Source organism: Carcharhinus amblyrhynchos, chromosome 26 (genome assembly GCF_965287045.1).
Source record: "Carcharhinus amblyrhynchos chromosome 26, sCarAmb.v2.hapA, whole genome shotgun sequence".
In the NCBI taxonomy this organism is placed as follows: Eukaryota; Metazoa; Chordata; class Chondrichthyes; order Carcharhiniformes; family Carcharhinidae; genus Carcharhinus; species Carcharhinus amblyrhynchos.
This window is the reverse complement of record NC_137349.1, coordinates 26,188,497-26,210,056: the sequence shown is the minus strand read 5'-3', so window position 1 is coordinate 26,210,056 and position 21,560 is coordinate 26,188,497. Positions and strand designations below refer to the sequence as shown.

Sequence of the window (21,560 nt, the reverse complement as noted above, 5' to 3'; positions counted from 1 at the left end):
CCATGATCTTATTGAATGGCGGGGCAGGCTCGAAGGGCTAGATGGCCTACTCCTGCTCCTATTTCTTATGTTCTTATGAATCAGCTGCCTGTTTTCATACAGTCCCATCCATTGACTCTGTCTACACTTCCTGCTGCCCCGGAGAAGAAGCCAGCATAATCGAGGACTCCATGCACCTCGGACATTCTGTCTTCCACCAGGAAAGAAATACAGAAGTCTGAGATCACTTATCAACCGACTCAAAAACTTCTTTGTCCCTGCTGCCATCAGAATTTTGAATGGACCTATTATATATTAAGCTGATCTTTCTCCACACCTGAGCTATGACTGTAGCGCTACATTCTGCACCCTCTCCTTTCCTTTGCCCCAGTGTACTCTATATATGGTATGCTTTGTCTGTGTAGCGTGCAAGAAACAATACTTTCACTGCATCCCAATACATATGACACTAATAAATCAAATCAAATCAAGAGAAGGAAAAATGGCCGCCATGTAAACCAAACGATGGATTCTTAAAGAGGCTTCTTTGACAAATATAAATGGCCACTCCCAAAGTATTCTTGCTGTCACTGGAACAAGTTAGGTCAAGCTATTTATATTTCCAATATTGTGAGTGCAAGTCAATGAGACAAGGGTTCAAACAAGTAAGAAACAAAGTTGAGACTAATAACAGGAATTCTGTTTCATACACATGCTGACACACCTTGTATTGAGGCACTAAACACTCAAAACAATCTCCACAGGGAAGAACAGGGCGTTGTTTTGCCGGATATCAGACTCCAAAATCAACTTGTGGTCACAGTAGGGAACCTCCCAGGAGGAGAACAGAAAAATTTCAGGGATGTCCTCAAAACATCCCTGAGGAATTCAAACAACCTCACCGACTCACAGTGCACAAGGAGGCCATTCGACCCATTGAGTTTGAACCAGCTACAATCCCACCCAGCCCCTATCCCTGTAACCCCATGAATTTACCCAGTTAGTCCCCCTGACACTGGGGGGCAATCTATCTAACCCACAACTTTCAACTGTGGGAGAAAGCTGGACAACCTGGAGGAAATCTATGCAGACACAGGAAGAATGTGCAAAACTCTGCTTAGTGACCCAAAGTGGGAATTGAACCCGCGTCCCTGGCACTGTGAGGCAGCAGTGCTAACCATTGTGCCACTGATGGGAGTCTCTGGCTTGTGACCAATCAAAATGGAGATGGTTCAATGGGAATACACCAAAAATATGGAGAAACTTTGTCAGGAAGCCATCCAGGCAAGGCCTAGGTATTGGGAGAAAGAGTGCACAAACTCATTTCAGCTCCTCGACATACAAATACCACTTGCCCCACATGTGTTAGAGTCACCAGACCACGCATTGGACCATTCATCTCAGAACCCATTGAACGGAAGTGGAAGCATCTCATCCTCTGCTCCGAGTGACTGCCTAAGACGAAGATTGTTAAGTGCTCACCACCTGGCCTACGAGAGCAAGGTTGGAGAACGTAGTGGACGGAATATTCTTGGTGTTGCTTGTGCTCTGCCATTCTAACTGCACCAGAAGTGCAGCAGGAGTTCCATTTACCAGTGTCAATCCAGCAAAGCTGTGGCTGGGGAGAAGGGGCAGCTCTGAGGAAATGTTCACACAACATACGCTAACATTGTAAAGCTGGACAATAATTGTAACGTTAAGAAACACTTCCTTATAGCAATGGCAGAACCTGGAAGAGCCAGAATGGGCCCAGTAGAGCTTTCTAGGGACAGAAGATGTGAGAGGGGGTTTCTGCTTTCTTTATAAATGAGGATAATTTAGGAACAATGAGAGAAAACGTCAAAGTGTCACAATGTTGAGCTGGGATGTTCTGGGTTTTCCCAAAAGTGCACGTGGCCCTGTACACAGGGTAGGGACAGGACCAGTATGAGCACTGTAATGAGGCAGGAGGGCACCAGTTCCAACAGGCTGTATCCTTTTCCAAAAAAACAGCAAATTGGTCTGGCAAAAAAACCAGAGGGTCCATGGGGGTCCCCGCAAGAGATTGAAGACAAGAAACAAGAATGTCATTCATTTGTTTATCAGAATCTTCACCTCTTCCTGACTGACCTTGGGCTTATGGCTCACAGTACAACAATCCTCTCTCTCCTCTGTGTTTTCCTGTAAAAGAAAACATCAAGAGGGGCTTCAGTGCTTTCAAAACCAAAACACTAATGAACTGGGCCATCAGAAACACTTGGGGGCAAATCTCCTGTGCGCTGGGGAACAGGGGGAACAAAAATCTCCTAATACAGGAAAGGTGTGTCAGCTGTGGTTCAATTAGTAACATTCTCACTTATGAGCCAGGAGGTTATGAGATCAACTCCCATTCCAGAGACGGGTACAGAACTCTCGGGCAGAATTTTCTGGAGTTAGCTCACCACTGGCTACTGTTGGGATGGTCCAATCAACCCAATGTCAATGGTGTTTGGTGTGGCTCATCCTTCCCACCATCCGGGAAGAGGGGTCACCTTTGGTGGCCAATGGAGAGCTGTTGCCACTGACAGAAAACATACCGTGGGATGGAGCAGGGAATAGAAAATTCCCCCTAGGTTGGTTCTGAGTGTTGCACTGAGAGAGTGCTGCACTGTCAGAGGGGTTGATCTTTGTATTAATCATTAAACCAAAGACCCCGTCCACCCTCTCAAAGGAAGTGAAAGAGCCGTGGTTTTGAGAAAGAGCAGGTGAGTTCTCTCCGTTATCCCTCAACCAAGATCACCAAAAGAGATTATCTGGTTATTATCATGTTGCAGATTATGGGGTTTTATGCACAAATTGGTTGTCCTGTTTCCTAAAGTAAAGCATTCCTGCATGATATATCCTTGGGTGCTAAGTATTTTGAGATGTCCTGTGGTTGTGAAAGATGCTATGTAAGTGCAAGACATTTCTATGCACCTCCTTGAACACACTTCTGCACATAGCACAAGGAACGTAGACACCCATTGCATATGGGTGGCCTTAGCAGTCAATGCTACTTACACACAAAATTTATAAATTTAAATTCATGTCTAAATGACAGAATTGGAGCCTTATTTAAATGTTGCTGCTGCTGAAACTGGTAACAGGATTTTCAGCACCATGTACTGGCCTGGGACACAAAATGACCAGAGATTATATGTGTTTCCAATGAGTTAGCATTGTCCATCTATTGTCAAAAGTAACAAAGATCTACTCTTGTGTGTCAAGAATGCGCAGGTACCATCATTAGAATAAGGGGCTGGATGAAAGGATAGCTAAAATTTCATAGTGGGGGGTGGGGGGGGTGGGCAGCGTGGAGGAGGGGGGTTTCGAAAAGGCCATTAATGTAAAGGATCCAATGTCTGTGTTTCCGGCATGGGTAATAGACACCGATTTTTTTTGGCCCTTACCAAAACTCACCCTGGCTCATTATGAGTGTGTACTTCTTACCCACCATAATGGAGGTGTAAGAGCTGGTGTTTGAAAAGCATGTGCTGTTCAGCTGAATTTTTAGCCTAAGGCCTGACCGTCCCTGACAGGAGCCTGAGGAAAGACTGGACAGATTTGGATTTTTCAGCCTTGGAAGGAGGCAACTGCAAGGAGATTTAATAAAATTGAATCATATTGTTTAAAGGAACGGGATAAATAAACCAAGAATATTGCAGTGGATTATCTTCTGGGACATGGCTTCAAAGTGGTAACAGATCATCCGAGGATTTTTATCTGAAAATTCTCCTTCACACAAATGTCTAGCAGGGACAAAAGCCCCAAAGTTGTTTGAAGTGATGGTGCAGGGTGAAGATTGTGTGAGCTCTCTGGGTGGGTGAATTAGGGTGGGCCAATCAGCCTTTCTCCTCAGAGCAGATATGTTGGTTCACACCGCGTGTGCCTTGGGCTGCGTGAGGGATGCGCACACAATGAGTTTAATTATCCTGTGATCCCAGTGGTTTATTTTGGAGGCTCTTTGACATTGTTTTTTTTGACATTGTGAGGAGCTTCCCTGTGTCAGACACAATCTGATCGTAATTTTAGGTTATTTAAATCCTTTTGGGAGGACAATTGGGGTTAATCAAAAGCAATGCCGGCTGGTCAGGAGAGAGGAATCATCAAATAGAGTTGTGCATACTGAATCTGGAGTGTAGCAGACTCTGATAAGAGTGAGTCTTTGATTTTTCTCAGTGTCCCTGCTCTCCTGCTGTGTTCCCTCACCCCGCCCCCCCCCAGTCTGATCTCTGCTAAGCAGCTGGAGGAAGCCTTTCAAGTTTCCCAATTTCAAAGTGGCCACTGCAGGTTTTTGATTGAATTAAACAGTAATCCCAGCCAATTCTATTCATAAACACTCTGAGACTCCATTCTACCAGCCACAGGTCCGAGCACACCCACACTTGCACCAATTTGCAGAGAGTTGCTTTGAAGTGCTCGTCTGGAACATGTTGTTTTGAGGCCCGCTTGGCTTTACATGAAGGGTGAAGTCAACAGCGTACATGCCACGCCTTTTGTGTTCCCAAACATAAGTAGGTCCTCACTGATCACACCAGCCAGTGCCAAAACTCAGCGGTTCCCAGAACGAAGATGCCTGGACTGATTGGGAAAGCTCTGTGTCTTCTTGCTGCCCTCATCCTCCCCTCTGGTGGTTCAACAGGTATTTACACAACTTAGCTGTTGCCTATAAAGTTTAGGATTAAACGGGAAAGTAGACTGGCTAAGAAAGATACAGAAATGAACTGGCAATGGGGGTTATGATAGGATGGAAGTCAGTTGAAGTTGATACATCTTACCTGGCGACTAACAGTAGTTATTGGTGCTTAAAGTTACAGTCAACAGAAACAACCACCTATATTTATATACCACCTTTTAAGGTAGTTAAACATCCTAAAAGCACTTCACACTATAAAGCAAACTTTGACACTGAGCCACATGAAGAGATATTGGCTTTAATCTTCTGGCTGTTCACACAAGGAAGGACAGAGAATTTGACACTCAGCCAAATCTCTGTTCATTGCAGCGGGACTGGAGAATCCCGCTGGCACGAACAGCCGGAAAATTTTGCCCATTATGTCAGATGATCAAAAGTTTGGCCAGAGATAGGTTTTATGGGGCGTCTGAAAGGAGGAAAGTTAGGCAGATAGATAGGGAATTCCAGAGTTTAAAATCTTGACAACTGGAGGTGCAGACACCAATGGCGGAGTGATTAAAACCAGGGATACTCTAAGAGGGCAGAATTAGAGAGTGCAGAGACCTTGGAGGGTTGTGAGGCAGGGGGAGGTCGTAGAGAGAGGAAGGGACAAGACCAGAGAGATTTGGAGACAAGGGCGAGAAATTTAAATTCAAGATATTTTTATGTGTTTTGGGGTGGCGTGGTGACACAGTGGTTAGCACTGCTTCCTCCCAGCTCCAGGGATCTAGTTTCAATTCCTGGCTTGGGTTACTGTCTGTGCAGGATCTGCACGTTCTCCCCATGTCTGTGTAGGTTCCTCCCACAGTCCAAAGCTGTGCAGGCTAGGTTGATTGGCCATGGTAAATTGCCCCTTAGTGTCCTGGGATGTGTATGTTAGAGGGATTAGCAGGTGAATGTGTAGGGTTTCGGGGATAGAGCTGGGTGGGATTGTTTTCGATGCACACTCGATGGGCTGAATGGCCTTCTCCTGCACTGTAGGGATTCTATGGTTTCTATGTTGCTCAACTGGGAGCCAATGAAGGTTAGAGAGCAAAGGGGTGAACTGGACTAGATGTGAGTCTGATGTGTTGGATGATATCAAGATAAGGGTGGGTAGAATATGGGAGACCAGCCCAGAGTACACTGGAATAATCCAATCTAGAGGCACCAAAGCCATGAGAATTTCAGCTGAGGCAGGGATAAAGTCAGACAGTGTTATTGAGGTGAAGTGGGGCAGCACGGTAGCACAGTGGTTAGCACTGCTGTTTCACAGCACCAGGCACCTGGGTTCGATTCCTGTTTGGGTCACTGTCTGGATGGAGTTTGCACATTTTCCCTGTGTCTGTGGATTTCCTCTGGATGCTCTGGTTTCCTCCCACAGTCTGAAAAATGTGCTGGTTGAGTGCATTGACCCAAACAGGTGCCAGTCTGTGGCAACTAGGGGAATTTCACAGTAACTTCACCGCAGTGTTAATGTAAGTCTTACTTGTGATTAATGAATAAATTTTAAAAAAAGAAATCGAAGGTCTTAATGAATGTGTGAACATCTGGTCGTTAGTTCATCTCGGGGTCAAATATAACATCAAGGTTACAAACAGTGACTCATCTGATGAAGGAGCAGTGCTCCAAAAGCTCGTGATTCCAAATAAACCTGTTGGACTTTAACCTGGTGTTGTGAAACTTCTTACTGTACAAACAGTCTGGTTTCACCACGGACAGATGCCAGGGAGAGGGAGGGAGTCAGAATCTAGCAAGGCCCAAAGACAATGGCTTCAGTCTTCCCATCAAAGGGATTTTCTGTTCATCCAATACTGAGTGTTTGATAAGGCAGTCTGGTGGTTTAACAGTGGAATCACTGCGGGAGGTGGTAGTGAGTTAGAGCTGCCAGAGTACTTATGAAAATCAACATTGTACTTCCAGATGATGAGAAACGTGGATGAGAAATAGGAGACTGTTTTTTAAAATGTACTTATTAGTGTCATAAGTAGACTTATATTAACATTGCAATGAAGTTACTGTGAAAATCCCCTAGTGGCCACACTCTGGCACCTGTTCAGGTACACTGAGGGAGAATTTAGCATGGCCAATGCACCTAACTTTCGGACTGTGGGAGGAAACCCATGCAAGCATGGGCAGAATGTGCAAACTCCACACAGGCAGTGAGCCAAGCTGGGAATCGAACCCAGGTCCCTGGCACTGTGAGACAGTAGCGCTAATCATTGTGCTACCATGCCACCTTCTGGAGCTTGGAACAGGCCTTGGATGAAGCTTAGCATCACATTACAATACAAAGAGTCTTTTTTCTTTTATCCACCTTGCAAATTCAAAAGTGAACATTTGAGTGTTTCTTTCACATTTGTAACATTAATTATTTTTATGATTGATGTGCTTGCTGTCTAGGTGCTGGAATTCAGGCTGCTCCCAGGAACATTGTGTTCAAGGAGAGGCACTGCTGTAGGAGACAACCTCATTATATCTTCATAGGGAAAGGTTAGAGAAGATCCCAGAGATCTTGCAGTCAATCTCTTTCCCATTTCCTCTTTTCAATTCTTTCTATAGACAGCATACATTGTGACCTGCTCAATTGCTCTATCCCATGTCTTCAGACTGTCTTCCGTCTATAGCTCTCCAAGATTAAATCTATCTGCAAGTTGAGTATTTCTAGTAAACAAGTTTAGCTTTCACCAATGCTAAACATACAATATAAATCTGGAGTCAGGTTCCAACCTGATCCTGGAATAAAACTAGCTAGAGGAGGACATCATGGACTGTAAGGCAATAAGGCACAGGGAGCAGAGGCATTCAGTCCATCAGGTCTGTTCGGCCATTCACTGAGATCATGACAGATCTGATACGATAATCCTCAGCTCCACTTTCCCGCCTATCCCCCAATAACCCTAGATTCCCTTACTGATTAAAAATCTATCTATCTCAGCTTTGGATGTAATTAATGACCCAGCCTCTACAGCCCTCTGCGATAAAGAATTCCACAGATTCATCACCCTCTGAGTGAAGAAAAAAAAGTTTGTTTGTTAGCCACAAGTAAGCTTACATTGATACTGCAATGAAGTTACTGTGAAAATCCCCTTGTTGCCACACTCCAGCACTTGTTTGGGTACGCTGAAGGAGAATTTAGCATGGCCAATGCACCTAACCAACACGTCTTTGGACTGTGGGAGGAAACTGGAGCACCCGGAGGAAAACCCACACAGACGCGGGGAGAATGTGCAAACTCCACAAGACAGTGACCCAATCAGGGAATCAAACCCGGGTCCCTAGTGCTGCGAGGCAGCAGTGCTAACTGCTGTGCTACTGTGCCACCTCATAGCGTCTTTGTTTTAGTGGGTGACCCCACATTCTGAGATTATGTCCTCTGGTCCTAGACTCTCCCTCAATGCGGAAACAATTGTAAATCTAATGAAATGTCAAACCTGATTTATATAATGTTCACCGTCTATCCTGACACCCTGGAAAACTAACCCACTTAAACTCAAGTTAACTGTTATATGGTTAGGAACCTTTCCCTCCAGCTTGTATGTGGGCAATGGAAAACTCCCTTCTGGACATAGAAAGCAATAAACTGCAGACATTGGAAGTCTAGAACCAGAAGATAAAGTACAGAATAAATGGAATATTAAATAACATGCCAGAAATGATCTGCTTTCCTTTAAATGTGGCTGGTATTTAATGTTAATGCTTGAGCAAACAGAACCTTGAGAAGTTTCTCATGAAACAAAACGTTACAGAAAAACAAACCTGCAAAATAATTTGAGGATTATGATCGTCAGATTTTAAGGTACAACCCAAAAGATACATGAGTCAGAAGGGGATTTTCTTTATTCTTTCATGGGATGTGAGTGTCATTGGCCAGGCCAGCATTTGTTGTCCATTTCCTAATTGCCCATGAACTGAGTGACTTGCTAGGCCATTTCAGAGGGCAGTTAACATTGCTGTGGGTCTGGAGTCACATGTAGGCCTGACAGGATAAGGGTGGCAGATTTCCTTCCGTGAAGGACTTTAGTGAACCAGATGGGTTTTTACAACAATTGACAATAACTTCATGGTCATCATTAGATTTTTAATTGCAGATTTTTTATTGAATTCAAATTGCACTATCTGCCATGGTGAGATTTGAACTACAGAACATTATCTGAGAGGTGGCACAGTGGTTAGCACTGGTGCCTCACTCAGCAGGGAACGATTCCCAGCTTGGGTCACTGTCTGTGCAGAGTCTGTATGTTCTCCCCGTGTCTGCGCGGGTTTCCTCTGGTTTCCTCCCTCAGTCCGAAGACGTGCTGTTAGGTGCATTGGCCATGCTAAATTCTCCCTCAGTGTACCCAAACAGGCAACTAGGGGAAATTCACAGTAATTTCATTGCTGTGTTAATGTAAGCCTACTTGTGACGCTAATAAATAAAGTAAACTAAAAACTATCCTGGGTCTCTGGATTACTGATCCAGCCACAATACCATTATGCCACTGCCTTCCCCTAGGTCAGGCAGACTGTGTGGGTAGAACAGAGAATTCAGCATTTCAAAGGTGGGCTGGTCTGGTGAGTGCATGCAGGAAGCAGGAGGGGATTACAAATGGTCAGCGGACCTGTCTCACACCCATAGCAGTGGTGTAAATTTAGCATCAATTTTTCTATGTGTAATCTCTCTTTTTATTCAGTCTCCCTCCCACACTCCTGCTGCACTCTCTTTTCTCCTTGAGTGGGAATGCACTCATTTTATGCAGGTCTTTTCACTTCTCCATACATTTCCTCTGTTGAATTAATTCCACACTCTGTATCTCTCTGTCTTGAGCATCCTCTTATCCCAATTTGCAGCTTAACTCTTCACACATCCTTCTTCACACCTGAGGTGCAGTTTTACTCTGCAAGGTCCCTAACAGACACCAACTAGAAAAAAAGGATCAGAAGAGGGCTGGTCATGTGACTGATGGAAGCGCAGGTAATTCAAAATACTTCAAAACGTATAAATCTAACCACCAACTAATTTTAAATATCACCATGAAAGTTTTGGAAGATTGCAAAATTGGGGTATAATCAGTCAGTGAGTTCTGATTTTCTATATCTGGGAGTGTTTTTCAATGGGGTAGTGCTCGAGGTGCTGGGCCCTCCCCATGGGGGTGTCCCACATTTGCAAAGTTTTCTTTCTCCTGGGCTGGTTTATTTCCAGAGGTAGCAGATTGAAGCCAGCCGTTGCCCTGGGTTAAATTCTCCTGGGTGAAAGTCCCTCTGTTTGCTTCGGGCCACCCTCCTGTGCTGACCGCCCCTTGTTATCCTCAGTTTACCGCCTGGTTCTCAGTGGCGAGGGAGCATGAAGCTCGTTGCCACGGACTATCCATGCTCGTGAGCCCGCTACTATGGAAATCAGGAATGGGGCCAGGATTCGTACTGCAGCTGGTTGAGGTGAACTATTCATCATTTTGTGGGCTAGCAACACAATCCAAGACCAATAGATTGTTCAGAGAAGAATTGTGGAATCTTACAGTGCAGAATGAGGCCATTCAGCCCATCGAGCCTGCACCAACAACAATCCCACTCAGGCCCTATCCCTGTAACCCCATGTATTTACCCTGCTAATTTCCTTGGCACTAAGTGTAAATTTAGTATGGTCAATCCACCTAACCTGCATATCTTTGGACTGTGGGAGGAAACCGGGGCACTGGAGGAAACCCACATAAATATGTGGAGAATGTGTAAAGTCCACACAGTCAGTCACCCAAGGCAGGAATTGAACCCGGGTCCCTGGCGCTGTGAGCCAGCAGAGTTAACCATTGTGCCACCATGCCATTCATTGACAGCAGGGTGAAATACTGGACATATAATCATAGAACCATAGAATTCTACAGTGCAGAGGGAGGCCATTTGGTCCTTGAGTCTGCACTGACCACAATCCCACCCAGGCCCTATGCATTTACCCTAGCTAGTCCCCCTGACACTAAGGGGCAATTTAGCACAGTCAATCCACCCAACCTGCACATCTTTGAACTGGAACATATAGGTGTTTAGTACTGGGTTGGGGCCACGCCTGCTGAAAACCAGACTGCTTATTATAAAACTGGACAAATGGCCACCCTAGCTCTATCTGTCATCTTTATGTGGTGCTCTGTCCCCTTCCTATAGTCTGACTATCGTAGGATCCTGAATGCGATTGTTTTGGGGGTGGTGGTGTTTGGGCTGTGGAGTGGGAAGTGGGTGAGAGGGGTGGGGAGTGATTAGTTGGCGGCACAATAAAAGCCATCTCAGGATCAGTGCGGATCATTGGGACTGAGATGAGAAGAAAAATCTTCACTCAAAGGGTTGTGAATCTTTGGAATTCTCAGGGGGATGAGATCCTCCCTCAGTGAATAAATCTCAGGCTGGGATAGGCAGACTTCTGGTCTCTTAGGGAAATAAGGAACATGGAGAGCAGGCGGGAAAATGGAGTCAAAGCCCAAGATCAGCCATAATTAAACTGAACGGAGGAGCAGTCTTGACTAGCCAAATGATCCACTCCTACTCTTCCTTATGTTCTCTTTGTTGGGCGCGTGCAGTCTCTCTGTCTCTGTCTGATTCTTTCTCTCTCTGATTCTCTCTCTCTTTCTTTCTCTCTCTCTCTCTCTCAAGCAGAGCTTTTTCAAACTCATCTAGACTTTCACCATTTTCCTCTTTGCTCAGTTTGTGAAACTCTTTCAGTTGCTTTGTTTGTGATACTTTCAATGAATAGAGGTTGGAAAGATCATTTTGTAAAAAGCTGCAATTTCCATTTTCAACGGAGTGTAAATGTGGGTTCTGCTGCTCCTTAATGACCATCACCGTTTTGTCCTGGCAGATATCTCCAGCAGCCCTGTCAGTGTGGACATTGGGAAATGTCATTCCCACTGCGGCAATTCCCAGAGATCAGTCAACTACTACTCTGAATTCCTGGGATTCCCTAAACATCTCTCCGTGTTGGAACAACTCCAGAGTAAAAAGGTAATTTGAGAGAACACTCTTCATTTTAACTTGCAGGAAAACTGAAACTTCAAACAAAGCGAAGTATTTATATTGTAAGGAAGCCGCAGGAGTGAAAGCCCTCAGCGGTGGGAGCGAATCCTAGTCTTCTGTGAAAGGTCATTGTCCTGAAACATTGGTTAGAATTCTCCAGTCTCGCGCACCTCGCAACCACTGCCAACGAGAACGGAAAATCTGGCACTCAGCCAAATCGCCATTCATTGCAGCGGGACTGGGGAATCCCAGCCACAAGCAAGGTCAGAGAATTAGAATCATAGAATCCCTACAGTGCAGAAGCAGGCCATTCAGCCCATCGAGCCTGCATCGACCACAATCCCACCCAGGCCCTATTCCCATAACCCAACATATTTACTCTGCTAATCCCCCTGACACTAGGGCCAATTTAGCATGGCCAATCAACCTAACCCACACATCTTTGGACTGAGGGAGGAAACCGGAGGACCTGGAGGAAACCCACGCAGACACGGGGAGGACGTGCAAACTCCACACAGACAGTGACCCAAGCCGGGAATCAAATCCGGGTCCCTGGCGCTGTGAGGCAGCAGTGCTAACCACTGTGCCACCCGTTCCAGCCATTACCTCTGTTTCTCCCTCAATAGATGCTGTCTGTCCCATTATTTTCAAGCATGTTCTGTTTTTATTTCAGACTTATAGTATTCGGGTATTCTGCTTTTCTGTCAAAGTTCTTTCGTGAGATATAAATGGAGGTTTCAGTATAAATAGGATCAGGAATTCTGCAGAAATGGGAAGATGATTCCAATGGAAATGGGATTTTAGTGTTGAATGCACTGGAACAATGGAGCAAATCACCTGATTATTATTAAGAATCGAGGATATGTTATTTTGTTGGAAGACAATTGCAGGGCATTGTGTCAGATTCATTTCGAACCTTGTCTCACTAGTGTCACATTGCTTCATCTCCTTTCTTCAGAGGCGGCTATTGGAGCGCACGTTGGAACATGCCAGGACACCAATGGGCTCATCATGCCCACGTGATTCTCTGTGCGAGCCAGTGCACATGAGGGTGGAGCGATTTCTGCTGTTGGATGGAGTCCGAGTGCTGGAGGTGATTGAGGAGTGTCAGTGCAATGTGAGACTGACAGCGTGTGTTCGATCTCCTCTTCTGAAAACATATTCACCTGACAGTCCACTGGAGGTCACTGTAGATGTGGGCAAGTGTTCCAATCCAAAAGCTCCAGGTACTTCATTCCAAGTGGTTAGCTATTAGCAAAAGAACAAAAGGACTTACATTTATATAGCACCTTGTTGGCCTCCCAAAGCCAATGAAGTGCTTCTTGAAATGTAGTCAACCATTGTCCTTTGGGAAAGGTGACAGCCAATTTGCCCATCACAAACAGCAATATGAGTGAGAGCAGGAAGACTGCATTCAGTGATGAAGGTTGAGGTGGATGAAAGTTCACCAGGAAAGAGGGTGAGAATGCCTCAGCGCTCCGGTTTCCTCCCACACTCCAAAGATGTGCGTGTTAGGTTGATTGGCCATGCTAAGAAATTGTCCCTTAGTGTCCAGGGATGTGTAGGTTAGAGGGATTAGTGGGTATAATATGTAGGGATATGGGGGTAGGGCCTGGGTGGGATTGTGTTCGGTGCAGACTCGATGGGCTGAAGGGCCTCTTTCTGCACTGTAGGGTTCTATGATCTATGATCTATAACCATAGAATCCTTTAGCGGCACCTGGGAGGCACAAGGGGAGGCCTCAGTTTAATGTCTCAGTTGAATGATCTGATGCTAGATAGGGGTGGGTGGAGAGGGATATGGGTGGATTGGAGGATTGGGTGGTTGGAGAGGGGAGGTTGGGAGAGAACGGTGCATGGTTGGGGAGGGGAGAGTGGAAGAGAAGGGTGCGTGGCTGGGGAGGGGAGGGTGGATCGGAGGATTGGGTGGTTGGAGAGGGGAGGGGATGGTTAGAGGGGTGGGTGGTTGGGGAAGGTGGAGAGAGGTGAGTGAGGAGGGGTGGGTGGGGGGGTCAGAGGGGTGGGTGGTTGGAGAGGTTGGGGAGAGGTGAATGGGGAGGGATGGGTCAGTGGGTGGGTGGGAGGGTGCAGGGGGACCAGTGGGCTGGGTGGGGAGAGGTTGTGGTTGGAAAAGTGAGGGAGAGGCGGTGGGTAGGGAGGGGGTGGGTCAGTGGGTAGGGAGAGGTGGTGGGTGGGTGGACAGGAGCGGTGGTTGGGAAGGGGAGGAGGGCTGGTAGATGGAGAGATGATGAGGGAGGGCTGGCTGCTGAAATTAACAGCATTTCTGCGCAACCAAAGTGATTTTTGATCCACCTTGCTAACCTCACCCAAATCTTTTCAAAATATCTTATTCTCTGTGGGAAGGGAACACTGGCACGTGATGGAAACTAAAAAGCTTCAGCCCTCATTCCTCACACACTCAAAGAATGGAACTGGAAGGTTGTAATGAATGGTGATTTGCTGCTCAGGAATCTACATTCAATATAAATCTGTTCAGTTAGTTAATGTGATTGTCAATAAAATATAAAGGGAATAAAGGCCACAGCTTTTCAGGGTAACAGTCTGTATTTTTATTTTCTCTCCTGCAGACTGTTTGTTGTCCATTATTTGAGTCCTTGGGTAAAACAAGGAAAGAATTTACTGTTGAATTTACAGTACAAGAGCAGGCCCATTCTGATGTTTATTTACCATATGAACCTCCTTCTGTAACTGCATTGAAGTCTATCAGGACACCCAACTTCTTTCTGCCTCTTGTACTTATCCAACATCCTCTGAAACATTTCTTTGCTAATTCACCTCCGCAGATCCATGTTCCACAGAGCCAGATTCCACAGATCCATATTTCCCAGATCCATGTTCCCCAGATCCATGTGGCAGCAAGTTCCATATTCTAACCACATTTCATTCTCAGCTGGCTGGGTAAAAAAGTTTATCCTGAATTCATTCCTGGTTTTATTCATCATTGGATAGGACTTCATGGCTTTCCCTGTGGCATGTTTTCCAGCAGCGGAGGTTGCTTGCCATTGGTCACCAGCAGAATCTTCCAGTCCTGCCAATATCTCCGGTTTTTACATGGTTTGCCCATCCCACCACTAGGGAACCCATCACAGGGGCTCACCTTCATCGAAACCGGAAGATCCTGCCAACTTGAAGGGCTGGAAAATCCCACCCTTTACCATATACTTATGACCCGTAATTTTGGATTCCTCCACACGTGGAAACATTGGCCAGAATTTTACCAGCACACCCGCCCTGATTGCAGGGGAGGGCGAGGCTTGGAGAACGGCATTCTCCATTGGCCTCGGGCGGGATCATATGAACCTCGGGCGGACGTTTCAGTAAAATTCTCACCCATTGACTTGATGGCTGTCTTATGAAACTGTGTTCATTCAGAGTTTCACTGAAGGAGGGAGCATTGATTCTCTGGAACTGGGAGGGATTTTAATGAAATTCTCACCACCAATGAGCTTTTTGTGAGGAAAGGAAGTAATGGGGTGGACATCAAGGTATAGGAGCTGCCAGGAAGTGGGCTGAGCGGAATTCATTACAAGCGCACTCCTTATACTGCTGATGGTGGGAAGCCACCTCCAACCCCTCCCCCCAACAAACCAGGAAAATTCAGCCCAACTTTGGCATATAATTTCAATGTGTGATCTCAATGTGTAACCTCAGGGGGCTAGATTATGATCTAATGTGTGATAGTGTAAAACAGGTGATGAATCACAGCCCATTCTATCATTTTCAATAATATTCAGCAGACATTGGACTCAACACTGATTGAAATCTGGAGATGTCGGAGCAGAATATTAAGGCAAAAGATAGTTAGGATGATAAGAAAGGTGAGCGGTAATGGGCAACAGGGAAATTGGTCGGTGCTGTTCCTGGGCCACTAACTTCTAAGAAAAACTAAAAATGATGGTAAATATTATTCTTGGCAGAATTAAAAAAGATTTGGATAGCGGTTCACTTCTTGAAGGTGGTGTTAGAGGTGGTAGAAAAGTTGCAGAGCATTTAATTCCCCAACAATTGCACAGCATTCATTGTACAGCATTGACCCCAAAAGTCATGACTTATATTAGAAAGCAGTATTTATCACTGCTGAGAGCTGGAATCCTATACCTCCCCCTGAGGTGACAGCTGCTTATGTATTTCTCCCTGAGTAAATCCACAAGGAAGAAGTTTGGGATTTTTCCTGACGTATATTGCCCTTGTTTTGTTTACTCCCTGCAGGTGGCTTGGGATGTGTACCCACCAAATTTGCATCAGTTGTGTTGGACAGTCCAAACGGATTGGAGCTTATTCAAACTGTGGAATTGTGTGAGATGACAGAGAACTGCTACAGACTGCCCCATGTGGAGTATTACTATGTGATCACCATCAACTCCAGCGGTGAGAAGGAAGAAAGACTTGAGGTAGTGGAGGTGTTAATTACGCAGCAGCTGCAGTTTGCTCAGTGTTTGGCTGTTGTTCATGTGCAGGTTCCTGAAGTGACTCTGTCTCTTTGTTGTGATAATCTTACAGGAAATCGATGTTGGCAGATGTTTGGGAGTATGTACTGCAGGAAGTGGCTATCTCGTAAGGTAAGCACAGCTGGTCCTAGTTCTCTCCCATCCCCATCTTTTCCAAAAGGCACAGCCTGATGCTGAGTTTCACTCATTGTAACGTGACAGTGGACACCGTGATCTCCAATACAGATCTGGAAGTTTAATCAATTAGTATTACTGCCTATAGAGGTTTGGAATCCAAGCACAAGAAACAGCTTCTCCCTGTTCTGCTGCAAGGGAAATATTTTGAAAATAGTAATGGTACTTTGCTGGGGTTGCAAGCAACAGTAAACTAATTTAAGGGTTCAAATTTATAAGACAGCAAAAGCAGCACTTTTGATAACCATGAGCAAAAGAGGCTAATGGCATGTTGCTGTATGACAAGATGTGCAAGTACAAAAGTCAAGTTGTAAAGCAAATTCATATTGAACCATATTAAGAGCACAGTGGTGCAATGCTGCCTCACAGCATTAGAAATCTGGATTTGATTCACGCCTTGGTTGACTGTGTGGAATTGCACATTCTTCCCATGTCTGCGTGGGTTTTCTCCCACACTCCAAAGATGTGCAGGTTAGGTGGATTGGCCATGCTCAATTGCCCCTTAGTGTTCAAAGATGAGTAGGTTTAGTGGATTGACCATGCTAAATTGCCCCTTAGTGCCAAAAGGGTTTGCCACAGTAAATGCAGTGGAGTTATGGAGACATGGCAGAGGGGAGGACCTTGATGGGATGCTCTTTTAGAGAGTCAGTGTAGATTCGATGGGTCAAATGACCTCTTTCAGCACTGTCGAGATTCTGTGGAAAGATCACAGTTGGAATTACTTTGCGCAGTTTTTGTCTTCACTGATTACAGGGTGATTTAAAAAAGATGTATGAAACCATGAGAGGATGGGGCAGAACTGATAGATACAGAGTCCAGTGATTGAGGAGACCAAAATGAGGGGATATGATTAAATAGAAGAGATTTAAGATGGGGAGCAGCAGCAATGTTTTACACAGAGTCTGTGAGGCTATTGAATACACTATTGGTGTCAATGATTGAAGCAGACACCACAGGGTATAATAATAGCCACAAGATTCCACCATCCTCTTGCAATAGCATTCACAGAAATCCTGTGGCAACAGCACAATTAGCTGTTTATACTATTTTGCCAAGTTTCTGTCAAAAGTTACAAAGGGAGATTGGGAGAATCCCTGAGGAAATTCTACCACATGTCAACACTCAAAAACAAGTTAGCTAGGTGGTTATAGGGAAGGGAGATGAATGGATATGGAAACAGAGCAGGCACACGAGATTAAATTAACTTACTTGATGTTAATGAAAAAGGGAAATGGAATTACCTTCATAAAATGGAGCAGCAGAGGAATAGAAACATTAAAGAGGCAAAGTAAAAGCCAAAGATAATCCTTTATTTTATGATGATATTGAGAATCAAGAGTTCTTTTCTTTGGGTCTGTTGAAAGAATTTTCATATTTCCAAGACAATCCTGACTAGAATGGTCTTCAATTGTTCAACTCACGCCTTCAGAAACCATAACATTATCACCAGAAGAATAGTTCCTAAGGTGTCCATTGGATCACAATTTCAGGGAAAGTATCTGCTTGTTTAAATTACTGCTGCTTTTTAAATAGATGTCAGAGAAACATGAACAACTTCTTTTAGTTTATTCATTTGTGTCGCAAGTCGGCTTACATTATTACTGCAATGAAATAACTGTGAAAATCCCCTCATCGCCACACTCCAATGCCTGTTCAGGTACACTGAGGGTAACTAAATTTCAAGATGGCGCTGGAGCACAGCAGCTTCTTGCAAGCTGTGCCCAGCATATCTTCTAATTCTATCTTTTATTCTCGTTCTATGTTTCTAAAACTCTCTGACAATGTTCTAATTCAATACACTATGTTTGCACCCTCTCTTTTCCTTCCCTATGTATGGTGTGCTCTGTCTGTATAGCACAAGAAACAATACTTTTCACTCTATACTAACACATGTGACAATAATGAATCAAATCAAATCAAAAAAGAATTTAGCATGACCAGTGCACCTAACCAGCACGTCTTTCAGACTGTGGAAGGAAACTGGAGCACCCAGAGGAAACCCACACAGACACAGGGAGAACATATAGACCCCGCACGGACAATGACTCAAGCCAGGAATCAAACCTGGGTCCCTGATGCTGTGAGGCAGCAGTGCCAACCACTGTGTCACTGCACTGCCCATCTTAAGTGATGAGCTACTAACAATATTGAAAATCATTTCAAGGCGCAATTGCCCATGGATCCTTAATTTGAAAATAAAAATAAAACCATCGAAATATTGAACGTACAGGGTCCTTTCTTCCACGTTTTTTTCCATCCGAAACCTTTGGTACACACCATGACATCACTTAATCATGGAATAAACTGATTTACTTCACATCCTTGGTATCCAGTACCAGCATGAACAATAAAGAAAAATCTTCAGTAGGCCAACACAATATTAGAGACAGGATAAAAGATAGTTTATTTGTTTATTCAATGATAGGTACACAGTTTCCATGTACCGCACTCAGGCATATTCATTCTATGAATAACTTATTGAGAAGAAGCCAGTCTTTGAGTGAGTCGCTTAGAGATATCTGATATCTAAGTCACTAAGATCTATCAGTTTTCTGTTTAACACTCTGATATAGCTAGTGTTTACAATATTATTATCGACATAACCTTTTAAATAAAATATTCTTCTGATGGGGTTTGCCTGCATTTGTTCTTGAGGGCAGAAGCTATTACTTCTTATCATCAGTAGATTTCTTTGATGTGGTGACAGACACATACAGGATACAGTTCAAAGTAATTTTGCCAGTTTGTTTCAGAATAGAAATTTTAGGTTGCTGCTTTTCCTGTGTACACTCTGTGATGTGAACTGCGTGCCTCGAGCTCAGGTTGTTCTAACTTCTGTTTAATTCTGGCTGTAGCAGGCAATGTGAAAGGAGGAGAAACTCAGCGGGTCTGACGGCATCGGTGGAGGGAGAATAGAGCCGTTTCCAGACTGGATCACCCTTTGTCAGAGCTAAAGACAAAGAAAATAGGACATGATTTATACTATGAAGAAAAATCATTTCCTATTTTCCTTGCCTTTAGCTCGGAGGAAGGGTCATCCATTATCAAAACGTTGGCTTGATTCTCTCTCCACAAATTATGCCAGACCTGCTGAGTTTCTCCAGCATTTTCTGCTTTTGTTTCAGATTCCAGCCAATAGCTCTGTATTCAATATGCTAAAACATTTATCTTTTGCCTTTATTTAATTTGCAAGGCTTGGGTTTTACTGAAGAAACAGGGATGCAGTAAGTCAATGCTAAGCCGTTGTCTGATTGTATTTAAAAGCTAGTTAGGTTTTTGACCCAATCAAGATGTGTTGAATTGTTGGTTACAGTGTGGACTCCATCCCAGTTTCAGCTGTATCACCTTCTCACCGCTTGATATCTGACCAAAGTCTCTCAGGCAGGGCTTGTTCTCCTGCTCTCAAAGATGTAGCTGATTATTTCTCCCCTTTTTTTTCAGGGATACTCACAGCAAGAACCGGTGCACAGTTTGTGAATACGGCTCATCAAATGGTTGCTTTCCTCGAGAATATGAAACCCACACATTCAGGAGCAGACGTGGAAATTTCAGGACTGTTTACGCTATTAAATCCTGCAAATGCCACAGGATAAGCTTATAGCGAACCAGAGAGAGAGAATGAAGGATTACATCAACAAACGCTTTGATATTAGAATCATAGAGTCCTACAATGCAGAAGGAGGCTATTCAGTCCATCAAGTCTGCATCAACCACAATCTCAACCAGGCCTTATCCCCATGCATTTACCCTAGCTAGTCCCCCTGACAACAAGGGACAATTTAGCATGGCCAATCCACTTAACCTGCACATCTTGGACTATGGGAGGAAACCAGACCATCCGAAGGAAACCCACACAGACACAGGGAGAATATGCAGACTCCACACAAACAGTGACCTCAGCTGAGAATCGAACCTGGGTCCCTGGCGCTGTGAGGCAGCAATGCTGACCACTGTGCCGCCCCAGTTAATGTGGAAAGGTGCTGCTATATATCCAGTTTCACATCCACAGTGCCGGTAAAACTGACACTGCCCAAACTCTTAAATGTTAATCTGCTGTCTTGCATGATGTTTTACTTTAATGCAAGTTGTGACCTCTTCCTTTTCCGGACACTGGATACGGTTAAAGAGACATCATTATCTCTCTGGCGTGGCCAATTTTTCATTTGTATAAATGAGTATCCAGCATAAGCCTATACTTACCAGCATGGGTTATTAGGTGTGGTTAAGGAGCAGTATTCCCCAGCTACGTACTTAGCACCATAGTCAGGGCATAAAGACTAATTAATAAATATCGGCAACTCAGCACAGCAGAGGTATTGAGCCTGGGACCTGATCACAAATCACATGAATGGGGCAACGTGCAGACTTGGGAGCAGAGGCCTGTGTCTGTAAGGACATCTCAGCAGCAGGACTCACTCCAGCAACCAGCAACGAAGCTGTTTCTGACAGCGGAGAGGAAGTCAGAGAAGGACTCACTGAATCGTACGTTAGTCAAATCTTCCACTTCAAAAGGATCTCTCAGAAAGTAATTGGTCCCCTCTGGGATCTACTCATGATTGTACATATTCCAGGGCCTTTCCTGGGACTTCTGTGATTTCATGTCAGCCTTCAGTTAGTATTTGTTTCCCTAAAGAGTGTTGAGTGTTTTGGGCAGAATTCCTGAGTTTTCCCAGAGGTGCCACTTGAAGGTGGGTGGAGGTAGGTAAGGGGAGGGAGACACTAGCAAAATGTACCTTGTTTCTGTTCTTGGGAAATTGCTTAAGAGTGTATATGGGCAGTTTCCCTGCAGGACCGGCTTCTGACCCCTCTGGTGATACCAGTGATGATCCACTGCTTTACCTCCCAGGGTACAATTGGAATTTCAGATGCACTGAGCCCTGTATGTAGCCACTGGGGTTCAAATGATTGTTAAACTGGGCTGGATCTATTCTATTGGATTGATCCCACTTTAGCAGAGAGAGTATACAAGTCCGTCTGAGAAGACTGACAACAAGCAGCACGGATGTGTTGCCAGTGGCTGCTGTTCTCTTGATTGAGCTCCAATAGCTCTGTATTCAATATGCAAATATATTTGTCTAGTATGGCCATATGGAGCCAAATGTAAAATAAGCTTTACCGTGTGAATAAATAACGCAACTTTACAGTTGTTTGTCCAGCTCTGACATGGTGGGGCGATACATTAGCACAGTGGTTAACACTGCTGCCTCACAGCGCCAGGGGGTTGGATTCGATTCCCAGCTTCGACCACTGTCTGTGTGGAGTTTGCACATTCTCTCCGTGTCTGCGTGGGTTTCCCTTGGGTGCTCCAGTTTC

The 21,560-nt window shown here is 44.7% G+C and overlaps 1 protein-coding gene across 1 annotated transcript; it reads left to right on the top strand.

The window, feature by feature from the left end:
• The first annotated feature begins 1,200 nt into the window (after positions 1-1,200).
• Positions 1,201-20,605, top strand: pnhd (pinhead). The gene is made up of 7 exons (XM_080213289.1): positions 1,201-1,492; positions 7,034-7,123; positions 11,451-11,593; positions 12,564-12,831; positions 15,835-16,016; positions 16,126-16,184; positions 19,689-20,605. Exons 1-7 carry the CDS (start codon positions 1,201-1,203, stop codon positions 19,846-19,848), a joined length of 1,194 nt encoding a protein of 397 aa, XP_080069415.1. The 3' UTR covers positions 19,849-20,605.
• The last annotated feature ends 955 nt before the right edge of the window (positions 20,606-21,560 follow it).

Excerpts from the sequence above, each read along its gene's own strand:
- pnhd (XM_080213289.1), top strand. The coding sequence starts at position 1,201 with ATGGAGATGGTTCAATGGGAATACACCAAAAATATGGAGAAACTTTGT. Across the intron at positions 1,493-7,033 it reads CGAGAGCAAGGTTGGAGAAC|GTGCTGGAATTCAGGCTGCT; the intron begins GTAGTGGACGGA and ends CTTGCTGTCTAG. Across the intron at positions 16,017-16,125 it reads AGAAGGAAGAAAGACTTGAG|GAAATCGATGTTGGCAGATG; the intron begins GTAGTGGAGGTG and ends ATAATCTTACAG.